A 23,428-nucleotide genomic window follows, 5' to 3' on the forward strand; every position below is an offset into this window, starting at 1 on the left:
TCCAAGAAAACCCCAATGCAAAAGTGCAGCCGAGTTGTGAGTGCGCTCGACACGGAATCGCATTCCAAGTGCCTTTTTGTTACATTACGTGCTGTGGTAGGTAATGTCTGAAGGTGTGTTGACGTAGAGGAGTAATATCGACGCTACTGGGCGCGCTCTCGCCAGTGCTGTGGGTGTAGTGATCGCGATCGTAGCCGCTGCCAGAAGCGGTAGAACCAAGATCGCAAAATGCCGCACAACAGTTCCACCGGAGACGAGTTGGGCAGCACGGATGAGGTGAAGGTGTTCAAGGACGAGGGCGACCGGGACGATGAGAAACTGACGGAGAACTTGCTCGAGGAGAAATCGAGTCTCATCGATCTGACCGAGAGCGAGGAGAAAACGGTCAAGAATGGGACAACCCGCCACGACAGTGCCGGCCCGGCGCCGTATGGTGGCAGCGCGGGAAGCGCCAGTGGGACCAGTGTGGCCGGCAAGTTGCTGCACGGAGCACACCCGGGATTCAATATGGGCTACATCGTGCCCCCGTACTCCTACGCGAACGGGGCAGCCGGAGGGCTTCCGGTGTCGATGGCGAACAAGATGAGTCTTCCTCCGTTCTTCTGTCACAACGCGGATCACCTGTCCTCCCCGCCGCCAGCCCACTGTGGCATTTTGCCGTACCAGTTGGACCCGAAAACGATGAGCCTCACGAGGCCGCCGCTGTACAGCTTCCCGACCAGCCAGTATCCCTACCCGATGCTCAGCCCTGACATGCTTTCGGTGGCGCCGTCCTGGCACACACCCTCACTCTACAGTCCTGCGGCCGGGTTTCGGACGCCTTATCCGTCTTCGCTGCAAATTTACCCGTCACTATCTAGCGATTTCTATCGCTACTCCCCGACCCTCCTGCATTCGCATCCGATGCTGAACCCGGGACATCCGGCCATCATCACTCCCGGTCCGAAGCAAGACATTGGAGGCGGCAGCGCCGGTGGGCTGCATCGAGATCGAGGTCAGTCGTCGACGATCAAGCAGGAGTCGTCTTCGTCGTCGGCTGGAAATGATCACGAGCCGTCATCGGGACACCACCATCGATCGTCATCGTCCTCCTCGGCCGCCTTCCATCATCACAGTCATCGATCGGGCGGCTCGCTCGGGACGCAAGATCCGCAGCATCAGCACAACAACAACAACAGCAGCCATCATACGAACCACAACCACCACGGACACCACCACCACCATAATCATCATCACCACCATCACAACAATAACAACAGTGGTGGCGGCGGGGGCGGAGGGCACAAGCACATGTCGCTGGCGGAGAAGGAGGCAGCTCTGGAGAAGAAACGGAGCCACGTCAAGAAGCCGCTGAACGCGTTTATGCTCTACATGAAGGAGATGCGCGCGAAAGTAGTGGCCGAGTGTACGCTGAAGGAGTCGGCTGCGATCAATCAGATTCTAGGGCGCAAGTGGCACTCGTTGTCCCGCGAAGAGCAGAGCGTGTACTACGATAAAGCGCGCCAAGAGCGGCAGTTGCACATGGAGCTCTATCCCGGCTGGACAGCCCGGGACAATTACGGTTACGGGGCGAAAAAGAAGAAGAGAAAAAAGGATCGAAGTCCGGCCGATCCGGGGGGGAACAGCATGAAAAAGTGCCGGGCGCGCTACGGGCTCGATCAGCAGAGTCAGTGGTGCAAACCGTGTCGGCGCAAGAAGAAGTGCATTCGCTACAAGGAGGTTAGCAGCGATCGAGGAGGCGACAGTGGCGCGGGTAGTGATCGGGAGGGGCGCGACCGGGATGGTTCCGACGACGCAATCGGTAGCTGCGGCAGTATGGACGACAGCAAGTCGCCCGAAGAGGACGATCGCGAGTCGATGAACCAGTCGCTTTCGAGCCCGCGGTGCATGAGTGTCCTCTCCAGCTTGCAGTCGCCTTCGACTAGCATCGCGTCACCCCTGAACCTGCTTGCAAGTCCTGCGACGCCAACGAACTTCTACCACCATCACGATCACCTCGGGCTGGCGTCGATGATCGCCACGGCCCAGCAGCAGCAGCAGCAGCTCCATCAGCAGCTCCAACACCACCACCAGCAGCAGCAGCAGCAGCATCAGCATCAGCAGCACTACCTTCACCACCATCACCACCAGCAGGCAGCAGCCGCGGCTGCGGCGGCAGCGGCTGCGCTGCAGAATGTGAGCGATAAATTGAACAACATCAGCAACGACAGCGGGATCGGCGGGTCACAGTTGAACAACAGCTACAGCAACAACTTTAGCCCATACAACAACCATCACACCATGCGCAACACGGGGTCCTCCGCGGCCAACGGCAGCAACTCCTCCTCGAACGGTGTTTCGGCCACAAGCCTCGGCAAAAGCCCAGCCCTCCTGCAACCGCCGACGCCGTCGACACCCACGCTGGCCCCACCCACGCCTTCGTCCCTTTCGTCGTCCTCGTCTTCTTCGTCGTCATCGTCGTCCTCGTCGTCAACCTCGTCGTCAACCTCGCTTCAGATCCCGCCACACTTACAGCAGTTAAACCTGAAGACTTCGCCCCCGCTGCTTCCCAACACGCCGCCTTCGTCCGGCGGGTCTTCCGTGTCGTCCGTGCCGGGATCCATGACCATCAAGGAGGAGCTGCCGGACTGCAGTACCGGCAACGGGGCCGGTGTGTCAACGGTGCCCGCCTCGTCGACGAGTCCCTCGGCCGCCAACTTCCTGCTGCATCCTGCGTCACACCTCACCAATCACCACCACCAACATTCGCCAACAGACCAGCGACTCAGCGGCAGTCTGCATCATCCGCACCTTCATTCACACCCGCTGTTAGTTCCGCAGCTGATGGGCAATGAAAGCCACGGTGATCTCTCGCCAAAGACGGGGTCCCTGGCGGTGAATGGTGGCAGTGCCGTTGATCAGCCGTCCCGATCGCCCCCAAGTGCAGCTTCGGCTGCACCAGCACCGGTTTCCGGTGCAAACAGCGGTTCCAACGGAGCAGAGAGCACTGTCGTCAATGGCGGCAGCAACCGGAGCAGCAACACCAGCAGTAGTCAAATCACTAGTGATAGGTAGTGTACTGATAAACGAAACAACATAAGCTAAGTCCCCTTTTGACTCCTCCTTGCCGAGGACGGCCCTCCTCCAGGACAGCGAATGGACAACCAAACCACTTTCTAGCAAAAGCCCACTGTTCTCAGTTGTCCGTCCGTGAGCGGTATTAGATAGCACGATCTAAATGTGTACCGTCGTACTGTCGTACAGGGTCCTGTCCGATCCATGATCATCGGAAACGAAAGATTGAACTACAAGTTTATCGCAATGTCTCCGATCCATCCACTGTTGACGGAACAACATTTAGCAATCCCTGTTCGACTGCTTGTGTGTATGATTATGACCAGTATGTGCAAGTGTTGCATGAATGGAGCTGTCCGGCTTTCCGTAGGCAATAACGTCCCTGTTACGTAGGTTTGTAACTTGTGCGTCTAGCGACCGGTGTTGCTGGCACGACTGGCAGTTGGTAGATCTTTCCTGTGTATGCATGTGTGTGTATTCTTGAAACCACTTTAAGCGGAACCGAGCACAGTACTTTGAATACAGCAAATTGACCGTACCGTAGTCTGAAGGCAAAAAGGCGGGCGAAAAGAGAAACATTGTCAAAAATCAGAGCAATGTGTACAACAAGTGTGCCTGCGTGCGCATCGGATGCGAGCCAAAGATCACCCTGGCTTCCGAGAAAAGGAGAAAAACTCCGAATCTGAGAATTAGACGAGCTGCCGTGGAAGAATGGTCAGGCGCGGAGGGAAACGGAGGTTTGGAACACGGAGCCATACAGGATCGCTGCTTGCCTGTGGGTCCCGTTCCCGCGTTCGTGGGAGGAAGGCTCTAACGATGGGTCGAGAAGTGCGAAGTGGGAAGAAAGGGAAAAGGGTAAATTTCCAAAACAAGTTTTTCCATCCCGTTTTGGCTTTTTAGTGGTTGTTGGTTACCATTCCATTATCCTCTCGCCTCGTTGCTCGAAGACGATCGCTGGATCGGCGCGAAAGCGGAAGAGCCAGAGGCAGGGAGAGACCGAGCGAGAACGAAAGGAGCAGAGCGAAAGAAGGAAGTAAACGAAAAAGAACGATAAAATGATTGGATGAGTTGTGTTTTTGGCGTTTTCAGAAAACTCCAGAACCAGAAAATCTAGGCGCTGGATGTAAACTCAATCTCTGATGGCGCAGCAAACCGCGCCGGAGAAACGAAGGGAGATAGGGCGAAGGCAGTCGGGATAGTCGGATTTTAGTGGGTGAAGAAAGTGAGATGAAGGTGGAAAACGAGTAGAATCAATCAAGTGGAATACGAACAGGCAAAGAGCCAGGCCAAGCCAAAAAGGGCCAGAAGAAATGAGGACACGGCCGGGAAGGGAATCAGTGCGGCGCTGCTGGCAGGGAGAATCCCTTGCCAAGAAACCAAAAATCAGCAGGAGCCGAGAGAGTTTTGATCACTCTGCCGAGGCACACCAGCAGCCAGCAGCCCAAACGATGGAACAAGTCCCGTAGAATGAGGGAATGGAATTTAACCCAGGCGAAGAAGAAGAACTAAGGATGGACAAGATGGATCAGAACCATAACCAGCAAAAGGTCGTAAAGACTCGACGAGATGATCATCACTCTGAAAAGGCGAAGGATCAGGCGGGGAAAGAGAACGAGAGAGAGAAAGATAGAGAGGGAGAGGGAGACAGATGGAGTACGAGACAGAGAGAGAGAGAACGAGAAACGAAAAGGAAGCAATAATATTTTTTCGTTATTCGTTAAAAAGGTACACGAAAAACGAACAACAACCAACCTCCTATCGTCTCTCGGGGCTGGTTCCGTCCAGAGGTCTCGTTGGCAGTGTCCCGCGCAGCGGGGCACAGAAGATCGGCCGTTGGTGGACGACGGAGGGCAACGAAGAATTTATGAAGTGTCAGTACACACAGCCTCCCTTGTTTGGTCGTGGCGTGCCTGTAGTGGGGCTGCCTGGCGGTCCTGCTGGGTGGCTACGGAACGACAGCGAATATTTCAAGTCTCGCAGGAAACGGGTCTACGCGATCGCCCAAGATCGCCCCACGGGCGGAGGAAGATGAACGCTGCTGGAAGATTCATTCGTTTTTTTCCGTGCCTTTCTTTTCCTACCAGTCATCCTTTTCCACACGGCCGAGACTTCTTTTTGGCCGTTGTGTTGTCTTTTTCGCGCACACACACTCTCACATTGGCGCAGGGTTTTTTCGGCCTTGTTCCACTCGAATCGATGGATAATTGCGAACCTTTGGAGAAGTAGTTTGGTGGATGTGCTACCAAACTTCTTCTTTTCTGTGGTTATGCCCGTTGCGTTAACTCTGGAGTCTGGGTTCAGTTTCGGCCAACATCGGCCAATGTCATGGCAACAGCCTCTGCTCCTTCCGCTCACTGGGGCTACCATCGCACGGATGGACACAGTGTTCTTGGGCGTTTGCGCGCGTGTGTGTTTCATTTTTATCGTTTTCGGGAAGAGCTGTGAAATCTCGTTAATTATCGGTTATTGTTGGTGGAGGTGGTTAACGATCGACAAGCAGTATTGAAATGTGTGAATTTGCCGACTGTATCCGTGGGAGTGTGCGTGCGCCAAAGCCAAAGGGACTCCTGAGATCAATCATCGTCGATCGACCATGACAGCACCGTAACATTCCATTCTTGCTTGACAATTTTGTTAACATTTAATTTTTGAAGGCCTTTCTGCGGCATCGACTAGCACGGGCAATTTCTCGGCGCAGCTATAAATCAGATCAGTTTGTTTCATTTTGTTTAACCAATTTCACATTTTATGGCACGATTGTATTTCTACAACGGGATGTGCTTCGTCGAATTACCGTAGCGTGAGTGAAGGACAGACGATCTGGCGATCATGTGATGCCTGCCCGAACAGATCGAAATGGCACTAGTAAATCGTTTGATCCGCTAGCAACTTTTATTGGAGGGCGTGTAGGATCTTGTGCTTTATCATCGCCAGCCAGCGCACACGTTTCTACAACCCATCTTCTTTCGAAGCTTTTTTTACGGCCAGTGCCTCTAGGTTCTCTTCCGTTTTATTTGTCTGTACGATGGCTGATTGTGCCCCGCTGATACTAAGCAGCTTTTTTTTTTGCACAAGAGCGGAAATGCCCAAGAGTCAGTCGGTTTATGGTGACGAATGATGAAGCCATTTCAAAACTATGAGCCTCTTAGGTCGTGCTCTGTGGTCAAAGTGGAGATGTGTAGCTTAAACCTCCGTTTAGTGTTTTACCTGCCCGCCAACTCAAGGGGAAGGCAGTCCGAGGCCAAGCGGGCTAGGGGCAATATAATGAATAGCAAACACATCAAGTGCGTTCACGTGTTTGGCGTTTCTGTCAGTGAACCTGAAGGAGCTCGGACGAATAATGCTCTGTCGCTTTGATCTTTTGATACGGCCATTACTGCTCAATATCATTTCCATTCGCCGTTCTGCTACTTTTCTCGCTCAACTTTTTTTGTTTCTTTCCTTGGTAGTAAAAATTCCACACACTATAAGCACATTAAGCACAGCACACATTTCGAATAGTTTTGTTGAATTGATCTTCTAACACATCTTCTGGAAAAGTTTTCTTAACCAAAACTTTCAAAGCCAAGTTTTCGTTGACAAAACTTTAATGTTGTGCAAAACATATCTTTGGTCTTTTATGTTTTTCTATTCCTCCGGATCGAAATGTTGCCTGCAGTAATGTTGCTTTTCTTAATCTTTGTTTGTCGTATATCTTGTGCCGTGTTCTGTTTTATTAAATGTTACTAATCTCAATATACTCCATGTTACCGCGACGTGTTGTTTGATTGTTGGATGGCAAGCAATAGCATAGCACGTTTCCTATTTCACTGTCCTGCACTGTTCACTGTTTGACATCCAAACCCAAACACTACCTCTAATCACTCGGTTTATCATTTGCCTTAAACGATTGTATAGTTCTTGTTTTTTTATCTTTTCCGTTTTTCATTTAGTCGTCTCCTGCATTCGCGTGGTTGGAAAAAGAACGCGTTTCGATTTTTGAACGAACCACACCTAAAACCGGGACGGCCCCGATATTTTCGAGAAAAAGCACGCCATCTCAATCAGTGCATAAACTATGTTTGAGACACCTATATTTGAGCCAAGTTTGGATCACGTCAGTGGGATACACTGACCATAAACATGTGTTGACTTTTGCTCTAGCCGAAAGCTGTAAGACAAGCTGAAAAGAGAGAACTAACTAACAAATGAAAAAGAATCGCAAGCAATTGTCAGTACCGCGTAAAGGTTTTTGGTAGGGCACGCGACAAGCAGCAATTAAACAAATGTAGAATAGGAAAATGACGCAAAACGGTTTTATCGTTGTTCAATCAAGGAAAGTAAAGTAGCGCCATAAACACCGACGACCATAGGGAAGAGACACAGAAGAAGGACAGTAGTTTTCCTACCGACCTGTCAATTCGAAGTAGAAAAGGACAAGCAGCTGAATCCAATAATATGGAGACAACAACGCTAGCAGCGGCAATGAACGCTGGTATGGACGATGGCAACAATTTGTTGCCGATAGCCGACGATTTGACTCCTGGAAGCGAGCTTTCTTTGCTTCCAGCAGCATACTCACTACGCAGGAGTACGAGGATATTTGTAGTTCATACGCAAATGACGAGCGGAATGTGACCTCTCGCATGAAACGAGTGTGTTTTCAACGTGATTACCCTTGCCAGACATTGACGCTACTTACTATAGTGGCCAGATTTTAGATTTCAACATTTTGAATTTTTGCAAAATATTGACAAAATATGGTACAATCCCAGTGCTAATTGCTCATAAATTGACGTAGCCGCGAAAGGCCCAAACATCATAGTTATATTTAAAAACACCTGGCGATCGTTGCCACAATTGTTGTTGACAATATATTGACGTTATATATTTTGAGCATGTTTGGTTTAATAAATATTTTCTCGACAAACATTTTCTACGCAGAATTCCTTTGCATGCATGTAAAAATCAAACTTTTTCCTTCCCGCTTGAACCCAATGTCTCCCAAACTTGGTTCAGCAAACTGACCATATTCTTTCTTATTTGTTGCCCTTACGCAAACACTAAAAAATCGCATGTCTTGAAAACAACGAAAAAGTAGATCCGAAAAGTAAGTTTCTGCGCTAATGATGGTCTTCGAAACCAAATACGCGTATAAGTGAATTACCCAAAAATTGCTCTACGTCTTGAGTGTTAGCGAACTGCTTAGGAATGAAGGTTTTGGTCGAACCACAACAACGGTCGGCAAGCATGCTCCAACAGAAACTCAACACTAGTTGTCCGTTGTCGTTTGAATCCATTTTAAACCGCTCCGTTTTGCCAACCACCCGCCCCCTACAGTCGTGTGTATCGCTCCGATTCCTAGAGTTCTATGGCTTCACTGCACACGCGAGGCCTGTAATGCGCCGGTCCCCTCGGAGCTTATTGAAACACCTTGACTCCTTAAAAACTATGGAAACTCCTTGACTACGTTCCAACTGCATATCGATTTACAAGTCGTTTAGAAATGGGAAACTACGTTTTTCACATTTCAATGGACGCGATGCAATCCAGTTAAGAACGCACCTTCTAAGGAGTGTCTTCTCTTCGGTCTATTGACCGAATAGTGGAATTCGGTGCAATACGAACTGTACTTTTAAATTTGCTTTACAGCTCCTTATTACTTATTGCTTTATCAAACTGCTTTATTATACAGGTCGAACAAGATCGCAGTTTTGCCAAATGTTTGTTTCAGAACTAGCGAACCGCGACCTTGTTTTGCGCCTGGTGTTGTCGTGTCTTTTGCAGCGAAAATAATACTTTTCGTCAGCACATGGACACTTGTTGGCGCCCCGAACTACGGTACTCCGAATTCTATTCCGAATGAACAGGAGCATCGTGTCGCTACGTAACGCGTTTATAAAAATCAACATTCGATGCCCGCAACGCGTTCCTAAAAGCTGTTAAATCTTGGCGATTACTTCACGATCGCGCACAAACGCGCCACGATCGTAACTTTCGTTCGTTCGCCTGTTCGCCTTTACTTCCTATGGTCTCCGATTGCGGCGAGCGGGTCTTCTTTTTTCAATTTTCCGTTATTGTTGGTCACATTCGCGCACGATTGTCTTGGCCCGGCCAACTCTTACGGTGCGTCGCTGCTGTCGCGCCAACCGATGATCGGTTGAAGCTGATTATCTTTCAGTTCGAAGCGAATGCCCGGTGACAGCCACAGCCCCGTGGCTGTGCCGTTAGCATACTAGCGAATACCAACACAACTGCCATTCCTACCTTGAGACATGTTGTGTGGAGCCTTGATTCTGTTCCTTGGAGCACATTCTGTGCTACTGCAATTGTGCTAAGGTGTTGCTGGAGGTCTCCAGAGAGAAGCTTCGAGGCTGTGGGGTTCTTGGTGTTATTCACTCAGACCTCCGGTTTCGCTTGCGGCGCGCTCGCGTCATCCTGTTTTCTTGCGTCCCATTCTTCACGGATTAAAACAAGACTATGTGACCGGGAAGAAAACACTTGTTAAGAAGAAGGTAAGCTTCCTTCGCCGTAATGATACTACGCAGGAATATGCCCGGCAAGCTCGCGGAGACTCTTTCTCTCATCTGTCGTCCATTTGACCAGTTTATGTGCTCTCGCGCTGGTCGGTGGAGCCATTGTGGCACACCCGTTGATGGCTGGTGCTTCTCGCGCAAGAATACGGCCGAATGGAGTCCGGGACGGACAGGAAGGTCGGAATTGGAAAGAGAATGTTAGCGAAAAAGAAGCTCGGACGAGGAGTTGGGCGCAAAAAACCGGATTCGAACGAATCTCGACAGAAACGAGAACCTTTTTAAATAACATAATTTATGGCATGTTGAATAAACAAATAAATATTGGGCTTTCTGAATATTGAGCAAAAGTGAGAAGCCCACGGCGGGGCGAAGTTCTCCGGACACACGTTATCTTCCTTTTCGCAAGAAAGAGAAGGAGAGACTGAAGATCGATGCAAGATTCGGATAGAGGGTCGGATTTTTTGTTTTGTATAACATGTTACCTAATGCAGCCCATTCCAGGCAGGCACTATTAAAAAAGTGTGATCTTTATCTTTTTCTTTCCCTCTTTTGTTCTGATTCCGAAGTCCGCGGTGTGTTTCGCTGACCACTTCCAGCTCTAAGTGGCTCCGCTCAAGCTGACTCTGAAGTGTGGCATGTGTGTCAACAAGACAGAGTGGCACAAGGCACAGTAGTGGCACCGCTTTCTGTTGGTAAAAGTAGGAATGGTAGTCCCGTCAAACCAAACTAAACTCCAATACACATTCGATGAATAGGCGAAACAGCATCGTGCATTAAACCCGACTGCGCTTGCACCAAGCTTTCTATCGTTCTTGCCCCGTAGGCAACCTACGTACCTAAATAGGAAATCCTCCGAATAAACTGATGATGAACACATTAACGAGGCAATACTCTTCCAGCATTTGTCAATGAAAAGTCGTAATAAAAACTTTATGTTACGAAATCACCGGCTCTCCTGGGATTGTTTGCGTTAACGTGGCTGTTTAAGGGGCAGCGAAATAATTGATTCCCAAGAGGCTCAGTCAACTGTCTTCTTGGATTTTCTATGATCGTTTGAGGCTCAGTACCGACGGTTCGCGAGAGCTGCTAACAAATGGTGTTTGAATGTACTTCGGAGAGATAGAGAGAAGACTAGGGCAGCAATTTGAAGCAATACTAGTAGCAGTAAAGTGTACAAATTAAGCTGACGCTATCTTTTCCATTTGGATACTGTACAACGTTTGGTATGTTGACGCCTGTTAAGGGTACGGAGCACTATTTACAAAGCATTGAAGAGCTACGGGCCGGGCCGGTGGGGACAGTTGTGGGGTCGTGCGATCGTTGTCTAATCTCCAGCGCTTCTCAACACCGTCGGCGTAAGAGGCATGTGTTAGTTCTTGGGCTTAGAAGAAAGGAGTGAAATGCCAGGGCAACCCACTGAAACTAGCCGCATGTAGCTGTTATCAGTGAACTTACGGGGTAACGAGTGTCAACCATAAGGCGCGCGAACGCGATTGTGTCTTTTGATAGCGTTCGAGCTGAACCGACGACACGCGCGCGCGCCAGAACGAGAAAGAGTCACTTTACCGTCAGAGTTCCTTCGTTGTGTTTGAAATGCGTGAACGTGTACGTATGCCAGGGGCAAAGGAAATGATATAGATTCATTGGACAAACCGTTGGGCAACTACGGCGGCCAATCTGCAGACGGTCCCGGCCAGCGTTAGCTGTCAAACACTTTCGATGACACGATACAAATGACGTTCCGTTATCTCTTTACCATTCGGCTACAGCTCCGAACGCCGCAGACATACGTGGCGATATTTCTCAATGTTGCAATTGGATTCCTGGTTTGGGAGCCTTCGAATATTGTTGGCCAGCTCGCAACTCTAACATGATACAACATTAATAGGCGTTCGTTATCTTCGCTCCAGCATGGTCTGTTGGGTGGTCAGATTAAAAGTTTTTCGGTCACGGTTATCCTTTTCCGTTAGGCGAATGCGTCTTCCGTTTCGCGACGAAGATGATTAGAGCGTATCAGATAATTTGTAGCCCATCACCTACGGTCTCTCGTGCGCTTTCTGTTCTACTTCTACTTCTTTTTATTTCTCCCTGTCTGTCTCTCTCTTTCTCTCTCTCTCTCTCACACACACACACTATTTTACGACAATCATGACGGCACTGATAAAAGTAATGATGTCCATGGCTACTGATTCTACTCTATCAGTATTTTAAGTGTTGGGATGAATTTCGCTTTTTTTGCGCAATGTTTGGTCACATGTCCTTAATGGGGTTCAATAAGTAGACCACTACAGCCATCGCACGCAGTCTGCCATAAAATGGCGCCATTTGCGGACTGTATTGTCTATTTAGCTACCATTTGAAAAACATTTGACGCAGGATCAAGACAGACTTGTTTACGTGAAGTTTTGCTCCTACACGCTTTCCTTCGGCCGTTTCTGGCAGCCGCGAACTTAAAAACAGTGGGAATTGGATTGAAATAGAATAAATTAATTAAAGGAATTTCTCATTCCGATGCGATGCTTTCTGTCAGGGTGTGAACATCAACGAGTGCTGGCTGTTTCTTATTCGTGATTCATTTATTTGCAGCCAAGCAAGGTGGACGTGTTGAAAATCTGACTCTCCTCCGAACGCATACCAAATCGAACGCTTTGCTTGGATTCACTTTGTTTACACTATAAAGACAAATGAGAATCCGAATGGATGGAGCTTCGTTCGGTTTAATTGTATTGCGTAAGAAAATAGATATAACCTGGCGATCGGTTGCATCTGCCGCCGACCCAGTGAACCCTTAAAGACAGGAATCGTCGGAGAGGATGCTTCTTACTCAAGCAGTCAAATCAAATATTTTGAGACTGTTGTTGATTCGAAACATATTGAATATGATTGCTATTCCCATCCGCGCAATAGCAGCATGTGGGGAAAATCAATTATTTCACCTTTTTACTGATAATCCAACCTCTTATCAACGGCTGGTGAGTCTGTTTTTACCTCAGCCCACCGTGAATGGGGCGTCATAAAAACTGAAGGTGCCTCGTGGGGGAAATACTTGAAACGATAACAACGTACGTGCGACTCTAATACGATCGCATGGTATAATCTTTGGCACTCTTGGTGGGTCGTTTCTGTCTGGTGCACGCTGGCCCCTTTTGGGGGTTACGTTTACGCTTGATTGCGGCTACGATAAGATCGAAAAATAACAATATGCTTGTAATATGACTGTTGGCCGGTATACTCGATTTGCTCATTTTCGCACGTGGGCTCCGGCTTTTCTGCTGGCCGTTTGTGTCCCAACGGGGAGAGTATACTAATGGTACAACTAATTTTAACCGTTTTCTTTTCACATATCAATAAACCCACGATTTCCACAGTTTTACAGCGTACCTTCCCGTCCAGACATTTTCGTTGCTCTTATCTGCAGCTGTAACAGCTAATCTGTTCAAGTAATCGCTAAACAATAGTGCTGACCATGGTCGTCAGCCCAGTCTAGTTATTATGGCTCATATGGTACCTTTGCCGGTTGTGGAAACAAGCATACAAGTGCTGCCAACTCGACTGCACTTGTTTACATTTGTGCATTGCAGTTTTGTTTCACTATGTTTTTCCAAACCGCTTCGTTAATCATTCGTCGCGATCGGACGCGTGAGAACCGTGAATAAACACAATTATTAACGGATCGACGTTTCCTTCCGTACATCAACAAAAGTTGACTGTTGGTGGTCCTTACTGACAGCTCGGGCTTAGGCTGGCGATCCGTTGGCGCCACAGCCTTGAATCCAATCAAATCAGCAACGCGAGCTCCACAATCACTTGTATTGCACTGAAATGGGCCAGTGTGTGGCCCGTGCCTGTTTTTGAAGTAGTAGTTCAAGACTCAGGAAACATGGCCCCATGATATAGCATGGTTATAAAATATCCGTGCATTTTTAAGTGTGTCATGTGTTTGCCATGTGTGTTTTCTGGTCTATTCTACAAACCCCGAATGATCTTTTGCCACAGCACATTTGCGTTTGTTCAACAGTTTTGCTCTCATTTGTAGCATTACCCGTTGCTTGTGTCTTTCGGCGTGTCTTATCCTCTTTCGATGTCATCTGTGCGAAATGTCGATCAGCTCACATCACGTATGACCCGAAAATGCAGCACCAGAACGGAGAATCTCAGTTACACGTATTGGGCAGAAAAGGTAAATTATGAAAGAGTTAGCATAGCGTGAGGCCCGCTTTAATATGCAACGCAATCGATCGGAGGTTAAATTCAGGATTGGAATAAACGGAGAGATCACAAACCCAGACACGAAGAGAGAAGGAGAAAATTGCACTGAAACACATTGTACGACACAGGCCCTGTTTAGTAAGCACTAATTATAGCATAATTAATTGCTGCACTATAAAAGTATGATACAGGGAGGTTTGTTTGGCCAGATGAATGAGTGATGTTTTTTGCTGCCTGTCCCTACCGGATGGGGTAGGCATAGGAAGACGAGATCGATGGGAAGTAGTGTTGTGCGTAGAAGAAGGGTGTAGGGTACCTCCCGGCGTGCCGGTTCGTTTTACAGCGAAAGCTCAATCGAGAAGGGCCATTTTGACGAGGCACCGACGACAAGCACCGTTAAAAGGAAACACTTGGAGAGCTATTTAACAACAAAGCCGTATAAAAAGGCGCAGCAGGCAACCTCGCCATCTTCTTGACGCGCGAAGTAAACGGCACTGTGAACCGTCGGATAAGCGAATGAGACGGGAAGACTCACACAGCGAGCCAAGGCGAATAATAATAACATTCATTTATTATCATAATTACCGTGTGCGCAATTATTACATTTTTTAAATTTTCGATGCCTCACAAACTAGCAGCCCCGAGTGTTGGCCGGCAGGGTTGGTTGGCGTGTAAAACTGTGTTCGACTGCGCGTCTCAGCGCAACAACTGTGTAACGCCCTGAAGCCCCTAGCCGTGTAGGCATTTTTTGCAGGCCCCAGTAAACACTCCGAGGGTAACTCCGGTAGCTAATTACTTCTTTTAGGTTCCTACAATCTAAAATGCCAGTACCCGGCTACCCAAACTCTGCTGTTCGCTACTGTTTGTTGCGTGGCTCGCGTACGAAGAATGTGTCGGTTCGCGCTCCTTCCTTTCTGGACGGCCACCTTCCTAAGTATGTTTCGCGAATCCGTCTGGTGGAAAATATATTAATTAAATGCTCACAGCACAACGCACAGTAAACGTCTTCTTATGAACTTGATGTACCCGGCATAGAAATTTCCCTTCAGTATTCGGGGGGCATGCCTCCTGCCCTAGGGGTAGCGCTGAAGGCAGGCGTCTGTTGTCGGTGGCGAAAGCAAGAGTAAAGGAATCGAAGAAGAGGTTTCGTCGTGATCTCTCTAAAGTTTGAACCAGGAGCGGCTATCACACGAACTTGAAACTTAACCTAGCGTGAAGCCGATGAAAACTTCAAACGCCATTTCCTGACGCTTGACTCACAAGTGGTGGAAAATTATGCAGATTTAATACAACACACTGGCACGGGTTGAAAAGGACCGGGCTAGATTTGCGACGAAAAACAATACAATTAATTTAGTCAGTAGCCAGAAATTAGGAGCTTCTTCTGCTAAACGTACCACCAGGACCAATTAAGCAGCTGGGTGCCAGTGGCCGAAGATCGAAAGATCGACAAAGATCATTATCCTGATCTGCGTTTCGTTCCGCTACGCCGCTTTGTTGCTCCATTCCATTCGGTTCTGCCTCCTCGCATTGCTTATGGTACCGTTGTGTTGCAGTATTTTGGTCGAATTCGAAAATCGGCAGCAAAAACTGGCTGAAAAATGTGGCACCCACGCCAACATCCACCTCGGCCATTCCGTAGATGAGACCAATTAAAACTGACTCACTTTAGCGGCTTCAATTGACCGTTACACTCACGTAATAATGTTGCTGCGTAGCAGTATCTGCCGTTTCCTTCAATACACACTTTCTGCTACTAACGGTCAGATGCTTAGCGAAACTCATGCCAAATGAAGCGTGAAACCATTTCTCTGCCTCAGCACGGCCGCGAGCATGGGGCTGGAAGCTACTTGGTACCGAGGTTCTCCTATCTTCGACGGTAGCTACCGTAAACAAAATGCCTTCGTACGCGAAAGGGAATTAGCTTTTTTGTATGTTAAATATCTTGCTTTCATAATTTTGAACCAACATACGATGGATGGCAATAAGGTATTGCAGAAAAGCAGAAATATCATTCATTGACAAACATTCAGCCTGAATTAGATAGTATTGCATAGCTTTTTGACGATGGAATGATTAAACAAACACGTCAGCCAACCTTTGCCATTCCTTCTGTTACTCTAACCTGTCTGCGTTTATCGTGGTTGCGCCATCGTGGAGATCAGACCAAGGACGCTTGTTTTCTTCGTTAGACATAGGTGCGAAGGAAACGATAATGGAAGTGAACATTTCGCCTTCGTCTCTGTATTCCCAAAAATAAACAAATATACGGACTAGCTTATATACACATTGGCTCTTTGTTTTTTCAGCATTCAATGAATAGCTGAACGTGAGGCCACACCAGAAGATGGCGGCTGTCCATCTAAAGTTCAGGAAGATGCCTTAGGTGTGTGTTTTCAACTCGTTTTTGTTTTCCCTTTTTTACATGTTGTTAGTTGCGCGTCGTGTCGTCCGCATGTGCTGCAATAGATTGTGGACATGCTGCAAGTTTAGTTAGTCTACCATGTTGGCTGAGGGCGGCATTTCGATTTTGGGTGCCCGAAAGAAATGAAGCTAAGTGAAAAGAGAAAAGTTTTACCGAAAATCTTTCGACCACATGATTCCCACTAGGCACATTGCACTTCGCATGAAGTATTCATTGGTTTCCCTATAACCGGTTTCTAACATGCACATATTTGTGTAACTGCACCTCGAGAAGCAGGCTGTGGCAATGGATGTAAGGGTTCTGTAAAGCAAACACAATTTGTTAAATAAAATAAATATTTCACTTATGAAAGCTAGACTTTTTGTGTGGCAACAGAAAAGACCCTTTTTGAGTATGAATAGAATGCACCATCGGAAGGAGTGTTACAAAGGACAGTTTACTTCAAAGTTTTCGGAAGAAACGATATAATTCGAAACGGCTTTTATTTAATGCGCCCGTCACAGCTGCTGGCAGTATAGGGCTCCGATAACAAAAGTTTTTGTTCATGGCTGGGCTAAATCAAACATTACAGAAAACCGTAGAAAAAATTACAAAATTCTGTACACACCACGGCAAACAATTTCACAATCTAATTAAGAAAAATCGTTAGTACCTATCAATATTTTTAAATTTTAATTCTGTTTGCCAGCCATACGCCAGTGGAGCGATTTGGAATGGTCACGGACAGAACCTACCTAACGGTTTGAAATTAATCAAGAAGAACATTGGAAACAAGGCAAATAACTTAGGGCAAGGGCATTGCCGAGGCAAATAAGAAACGTTTTATCGATCCAAAATCGAGAGGAGCAGCAGTCGAACTACCGAACTTAATCAATAACTGTCATTCAAACAACGTTCTTCACTCTTCTTTCGCTCCTCTGCGGAAGCGCCCTCGTCAGTCAGAGTCGATGCATCGACACCAACGGGGAGCACCCATGAGAAACGCGGTTGTACACCAAAACCTGGAAACGAGCCGGCCACGATGCGCGATAATGGCTACCAATGTGTGGCTGGTTGCTCGGTGATAATGGACGATAACGGTTGCCGCCGTGTACTGGAAGGCGACAAAATCAGCAGCACCAGGAGGCAAAAAGATAGACGGCACGAAACGACGTGCACCGCGATCGTAATTATTTCTAATCAATCAAAAAGTAAACACAAGGCATACAGAGAGCCGCTTGTGTGTTCAAATAGCGTCGAGTTACGAACGGCCGCGTTCGAATGGGAAGCGAACATGACAAATGAAAACCCTCTCACCTACTCCCCTTATTCGACGTTGTGTCATTACGAGCATTGAATGTCCAACCGACCCAGAATTATCCGAAAATTCAATAACGCATGCACCTCCGGACCGGAATACGGTTGACGTGCAAGTTTTGGAAAAATGTGTGATATTAAACATTGCATCTCCTTCAAAAATATTGGCCGAGCTGCATCTGTGCTAAAATTATGAATGCAAAAGCATTGCCTTTTTTAAAGGCCTAATGGTGAGGTTCACTCTACACGAACTCCAAACTAAAAGAATTAGCAGTAAAAAAAAAACACTTAAAGCTGGTCGCCGTTAGTTACAGGTCTTCTGCTTATATATGAAGCTGATTCTTAATGCATCCCACCTTCGCCCTCTATACATTTGTTGATCTTTCAAATCAGGGTACATCCGCTAACACAATCGAACACTGAACGCCAGCCCTCACCAGCGGTTAGCATCGTTCCAAAGTGTTTGAAAGTACAAATTAGCAACATCAACATTACATAAATCTGGTCGAGTCCGTTAAAGCCTGATGCTAGCCTATAGGGGAACAGTTTTTGGTCATATGATCGCGCCCAAAAACAAAACTCGTCTTCGATCAACGCTACGATACGCAGACTAATCGGTGCATCTCTTTTTTTAACAAACCAACACAGAAGAAACCCGAAGAGGGATGCGACACTGTCCGTAGAAGTGCCAAACGATTGAACAAACGGTTTCAATCTTAGTGTGTTCTCGAGCGTAACGCTGGTGAAAAGAAACCATGCACACATTTTTTCCACGATACGTTAATTTTGATCGTTTACATTTCGGCGAATCGTGGTTTTCGTCGCATCACGAATTATTGAGAAACTAAGTGCCATTGCTTATGTTTCGGAGACCGGAGATACGTTTTCCCATGTTTGGTATTTCCAGCTGCAAGCCTGCAGCTCAGTGATGCTGCTCATAAATCAAAATAATAGCAATTTTTTAACGAATTAGTGTAGGAAGTTCAATAATACTTCACGTTCAATGCACGATATTTGGACCGCCATAGCGTTGGCTATCGCAAACTCCATGAGAAAGATGTGCAATTGTGCAAAATACTCTCTGATTAGGTGCTTCAAAAAAAGTCTTCCACAAAAAACCCTGACCAAATCAAGTACTATGTGAGTTTATGTTCATTCATTTATGCTGAAAAACATGATGGAAACGAAGAAACCTGACACGGCACGGTATCCAACCCCAACATATACAGCAGTTCAATACCGTTTAGTTTGAAATTCGTAGAGGATTCGTCTTTGTAAAACCAACGAAGAACCCTGTCATGTGAAGCAGTTCGCGTACACGCCTCAATTTTCACCGAAGGGTGCTTGAGTTTTTAAGCCCAGACCTTCAACCTCAAGTGGTCGGTGGGTTAGTAGAGAAACCCATTGCACTCTTTACTTGAAGCATGTTTTCATTTCTTTTTTTACATTCGTGGTGTGTTCAGCTACAGTTCAACGCCACAAACTGTTTGAGGCTCTGGCCAAAAAACGCACACGATCTCTGCACACAAATACAAGAAAACTGTATGTCTGATCGCCCAGAGCATTTTAGGAAGAAGAGAGAACTCCGCTGGTCAATCGTGGAAGAAAATTCGTTAACGAAGTGCCAAACTCTGTTATGAGTATTATTTATTTATATTATAATGATTGCTGGTCTCATTAGAAGCGTGTATGAGTATGGATGCATGAAAAAAAGATAATCACACTTAAGAAGTAAGAAACATCGAAATCGCCGACCAAGAAAACTTCACAATCCTGAGGACAATTTAATTGAAATCGAAGCAATGAAGGGAGCAGAAACTAAAGAAGGTAAAGGTCAATAGAAGAACAATACGAAATGGGTAAAATAAACTATTTTCGATGAACCTTTCGAATTGTAGCATCACGCCATCATGCCTATTTCGATTTTAGTCGGTCGGTTCTGTTAGTCTGCTGGTAAAATGGTTTTATAAAGCGATTCTCTTTCAAAACGAAATGTTTTGGAAGCGTAAACAGGCCAACCTAAAAGATAAAGCAATTCAAGGATGGAGTTGGATAACGCACCGAGCACATATTGCTGGATCAAAAGTCGGACAGCCATTGAGTTGATTCCATGTTTTTTTTTATCTTCTTGGCAACAAATGCAGCATTATCAGATAAAAAATAACGCGTTTCTACGCAAACTCCGACAAATTTATTCAGTATGAAATGAAGGCACGGCGTTGTATGAGTTAGCAGAATGAATTGGTTCAATCTGGGAATGTGAAGATGCAAACAAGTGCTTATCTGAAGTACTGGAAACGGAAAGACACAGAAGAGTCGAACAAAATACACATGAGACAACTGAGCCTCTTAGCTTCTAATGCAATGAGAAAGTAATCTACATCACAAGAACCGCAAATCGAACAAATATTTAACTAAAATCTCCAACAGAATGCGTAATGTAAAACAATCGTTAAGTTCTTTTGAAGGCGTGAAGCTACTCTGGCTTGGTCCAGAGAGCGCGGATTTATTACCTGAACATTCAATGTGAAATTTTGACAGAAAACGTCCTCGCGCGTCTTTTTCCTGCGGGTCTGCTTGTTATTGTCCAAGCAAGTCGAACTGCGTAATAGTTACAAAAGTGCCCTTACCTAAAGCTGAGTCGTGTAAATAATATTATTCAATATTGAAAACCAATGAAAAAGTAAATAGAATGTGTACAGAAATTCGCATCCTGACTGCCTTGTGTGAAAAATATCTTCGATTTGGCATTTAACGAATGGGAACTGTGTACCAAAACGAATTTGGAACCAATTTAACCTAACTTGAACAGCAAATGAAAATATCTGTTAGCAACTTCTTCTGTAAGTGTTGTTTGTTTTATGTCTTCCGAATTTCCGTTCAAATAAACATTCGCCCAAATGTAATGTCTGAATGGAGATTTTTAATACATAAAATCCTATAGGCCGATTTTATCCGGCTGAAAAAAGTAAAGGCGCTTAATGAATTAATTAAGAAAATGTAGCTACTTTTTCTTATGGACTTTAAAAAAGTATCCAAACCAGCTGTCCCATTAGGCGTCTTCAAATGGAATCAATCCATTTTTCATCAATGGACGTTAAAGCATGACTTTGCACCTAGTTGTAGGCTTATTTAAGCAACCGGCAGTTGTGGACCTAACTAGTTGAGGAGGAAGTTGAAAAGATTCTTCAAATGCATAATAAATTAACATTGCGTAACTTTTTTACATTGTTAGACTATTCTTGACACGCAACGGAAGGACTCTAAATATATAAATGTATTGTTTTCTTTGCAATAAGAAAATCGAACTAAACATACACAAGCGTACACGAACAAGAGAACGGTTTTCTTGTTTGCAATTATAACAAATGAGCTGTAAAATAAGTAATCTAAGTGTAATAGAATCGAGCGAAATGAGTTGAACAATATGGCGAAAGTCCTGCAGTGATGGAAATACAATCAAAACAAACTATTATGTAACGAACTGAGCGGTCGGAATCAGGCCAATCTTGGATGAACGAAACGCAACCGAACATCTTCCAGTAGTTAGTGGAATTAAATTAAGTGATAAAATTTAGTGTTAGCTATAAAAATAGGTAATGAATGAACCGTGAAAGAAGAGAAAATAACGTTGTAAATAAAGAGCTTAAATATTATATTTGGAAAAAAATCCGTATCCGGAATCTTTCCGTAATATGACAATGGGACATCCGAAACTGCGAGAAATGTTTCCATTCATCTGAAGCGAGTACTTTTCGTTTCATCAATAATCTAGCCATTTGATCGAAAGGTAAGGTAAGTATCACAATCACCGAGTTGGTGAAGTATCACGAGTTGGTGAAGGGAAGGTGTAGGTTAAGGAAATTATGGTGTCGATTTGAACGACCTTTGTCGCACATTTTCATAACTAGCTTCGTGCCGTTTGCAAAAGTATCATTTTCAAATCCACTCCATATCTGACTTCGTCCAAAATTCTCGGAACACGCACTAGTCCCTATTTTTGTTCAGGGGGGTTCCCGGCCAGTCGACAGTAGTGGAACGAAGGACTATGTCTTGGGTCACCCGATCATTGAACGCTCTGGTGCCTAAATAGGATAATCTCTGAATAAGTCGTAAACATTGTTCGAAATTTAATGGAATCCTTATATTATTTACCGCTGTTAAATAAGTTTATGGAGGATCTTTTTTCGTCCCAAGTCCCAAGAAACTATCTTTCCTACTCACATAGGTAGCTCAGAAGTCTTATTTATTATCATTAGATCGAACAGAGCCGTTTCGAGCACCAACTTAAATTTTTGCACTCATATTTATGTACACTGGCATTGATGTGGTTTCGAACGGACGTCTTTTGCGTAGCAACCGATTAATCGGTGCAGCGCAGACGGATGGGGCCAACAGCTTAGAAGCGTTAAGTTTGATCTGTTCTTCTAAACACATTGAACACAATTTACGAAGATTACTTAAAGTAGTGGGGTAATTTTAGTTTTGAAAGATACTTATTTACGGTGAACCAATGCAGGGTAATGATAAATCGGATCCCAAATATATCCGATTTTCTTCAGTGTGAGAAATTGACCATAATCACACGCAGTAGGCCTTGGGTGAGGAGACGTGACTCGCTTACCACGATCAGGGTACGCTTACCTATTGTCGATTTAATGGAACAGGGATCGTGAGTCATAAAATGCTAAACGAGTTTTAGATACTGCCTGTAATCCAGTACTACCAACCACAAATGTGGGACCGATGATGAGATCCATCTTAACTCCAATGCTGGCTATGAATACTTACCGTAGTTTAGCATTACACACGCAAGCTAGGGAAAGTACGCATATTTTTTATGCGCGCTCGAGGGTTTCGAGGGACGTGATTTGAGATCTGTAACACTATGCCACGGGGTTCTAGCAAAAATTCTTAACAACTCCTGTGTACGACAATGCTATCGATGTGTTATTGATTCTACTCACTTTGATTCTTTTACGTTCTTCGTTTTTATGTTAAATATTTATGATTACCCTAGGTGAGACTTTGCACACGCTTCTCTGAAAGATTGTATTTAATCAATATTGTTCAAAGTGTTCTGAAACTTAAAAAAATAGTGCAAATTTTACACTACTTGGTTTGTTTGCAATTTCATTAGATACGTTCCGTTGATAGTGTGCTGTTTATTGTGTTTAGCTTTTTTCAATGTTTCATTTGACGGCAGCAAACATTGTGAAATTCGCTGCACATGTTTCTGCCTAACGTGTGGACACTCCAAACACAAGTTACCCATTTTGTATCCACGATATGTACACACAGTATTGGCACAAATTCGTTAACATACTCGCGCACTCACTCACCCTTAAGGAACGTGACCTGTCGGGGGCTAGTGTTCAGTGTGCACAAATGCTGCTATTAGGAATGCTTCTGGGAATGGCAAAAAAGGCGGCACGTTCTTAACCTTTCGTCCCGTTTTCACACTGAAAATCGTCAAATCCCACGGGTTCCATTCATCCCATGCAAAAATTTACACATTTCCAGTTCTGCTTGTTGTTCTTCATTGTCAGTATCACGCACCTTTTGCCGTCGCTTCGTTTAACGACTCGTCAGCTCTTCCCGAGAGATCGCAGCATCGCCATCGGCGGAGCCAAAATGGCGTGAAATTACTTAACCAAGTACAGTGGCAGAGGCAGAGAAACTGGAACCTAGCTGGAGTTCGACGATTTGCTGGAGACAAAATTTACGACCGGACACAGCGAAGCTCGTGAAGTAAAAGTAGCTTGGCGTCCCAGATTGGGAATGCCAGTTGGCACATTTGGTTCTCGTTAGACTGCAATAATAGGTCGCCCTTCTCCTCGTTCCGTGGGCAAAGCCAGTTAAGCACTAAAAATAATAAGCCATAAACGACGGCAATGTATAAAAAGACGCGTGTATGCGCCAGCATACT

At 45.8% G+C, this 23,428-nt stretch overlaps 1 protein-coding gene across 1 annotated transcript in view; it reads left to right on the plus strand.

Moving 5' to 3' along the window:
* The first annotated feature begins 228 nt into the window (after positions 1 to 228).
* Positions 229 to 23,428, plus strand: part of LOC128268035 (methylcytosine dioxygenase TET) — a 46,645-nt gene continuing 23,445 nt past the window's right edge. Inside the window, exon 1 of the mRNA XM_053005031.1 lies at positions 229 to 3,050. Within this exon, the coding sequence (XP_052860991.1) occupies positions 229 to 3,050 (2,822 nt within the window). The remainder of the gene's footprint in view (positions 3,051 to 23,428) is intronic.

Source organism: Anopheles cruzii, chromosome 2, assembly GCF_943734635.1.
Source record: "Anopheles cruzii chromosome 2, idAnoCruzAS_RS32_06, whole genome shotgun sequence".
In the NCBI taxonomy this organism is placed as follows: Eukaryota; Metazoa; Arthropoda; class Insecta; order Diptera; family Culicidae; genus Anopheles; species Anopheles cruzii.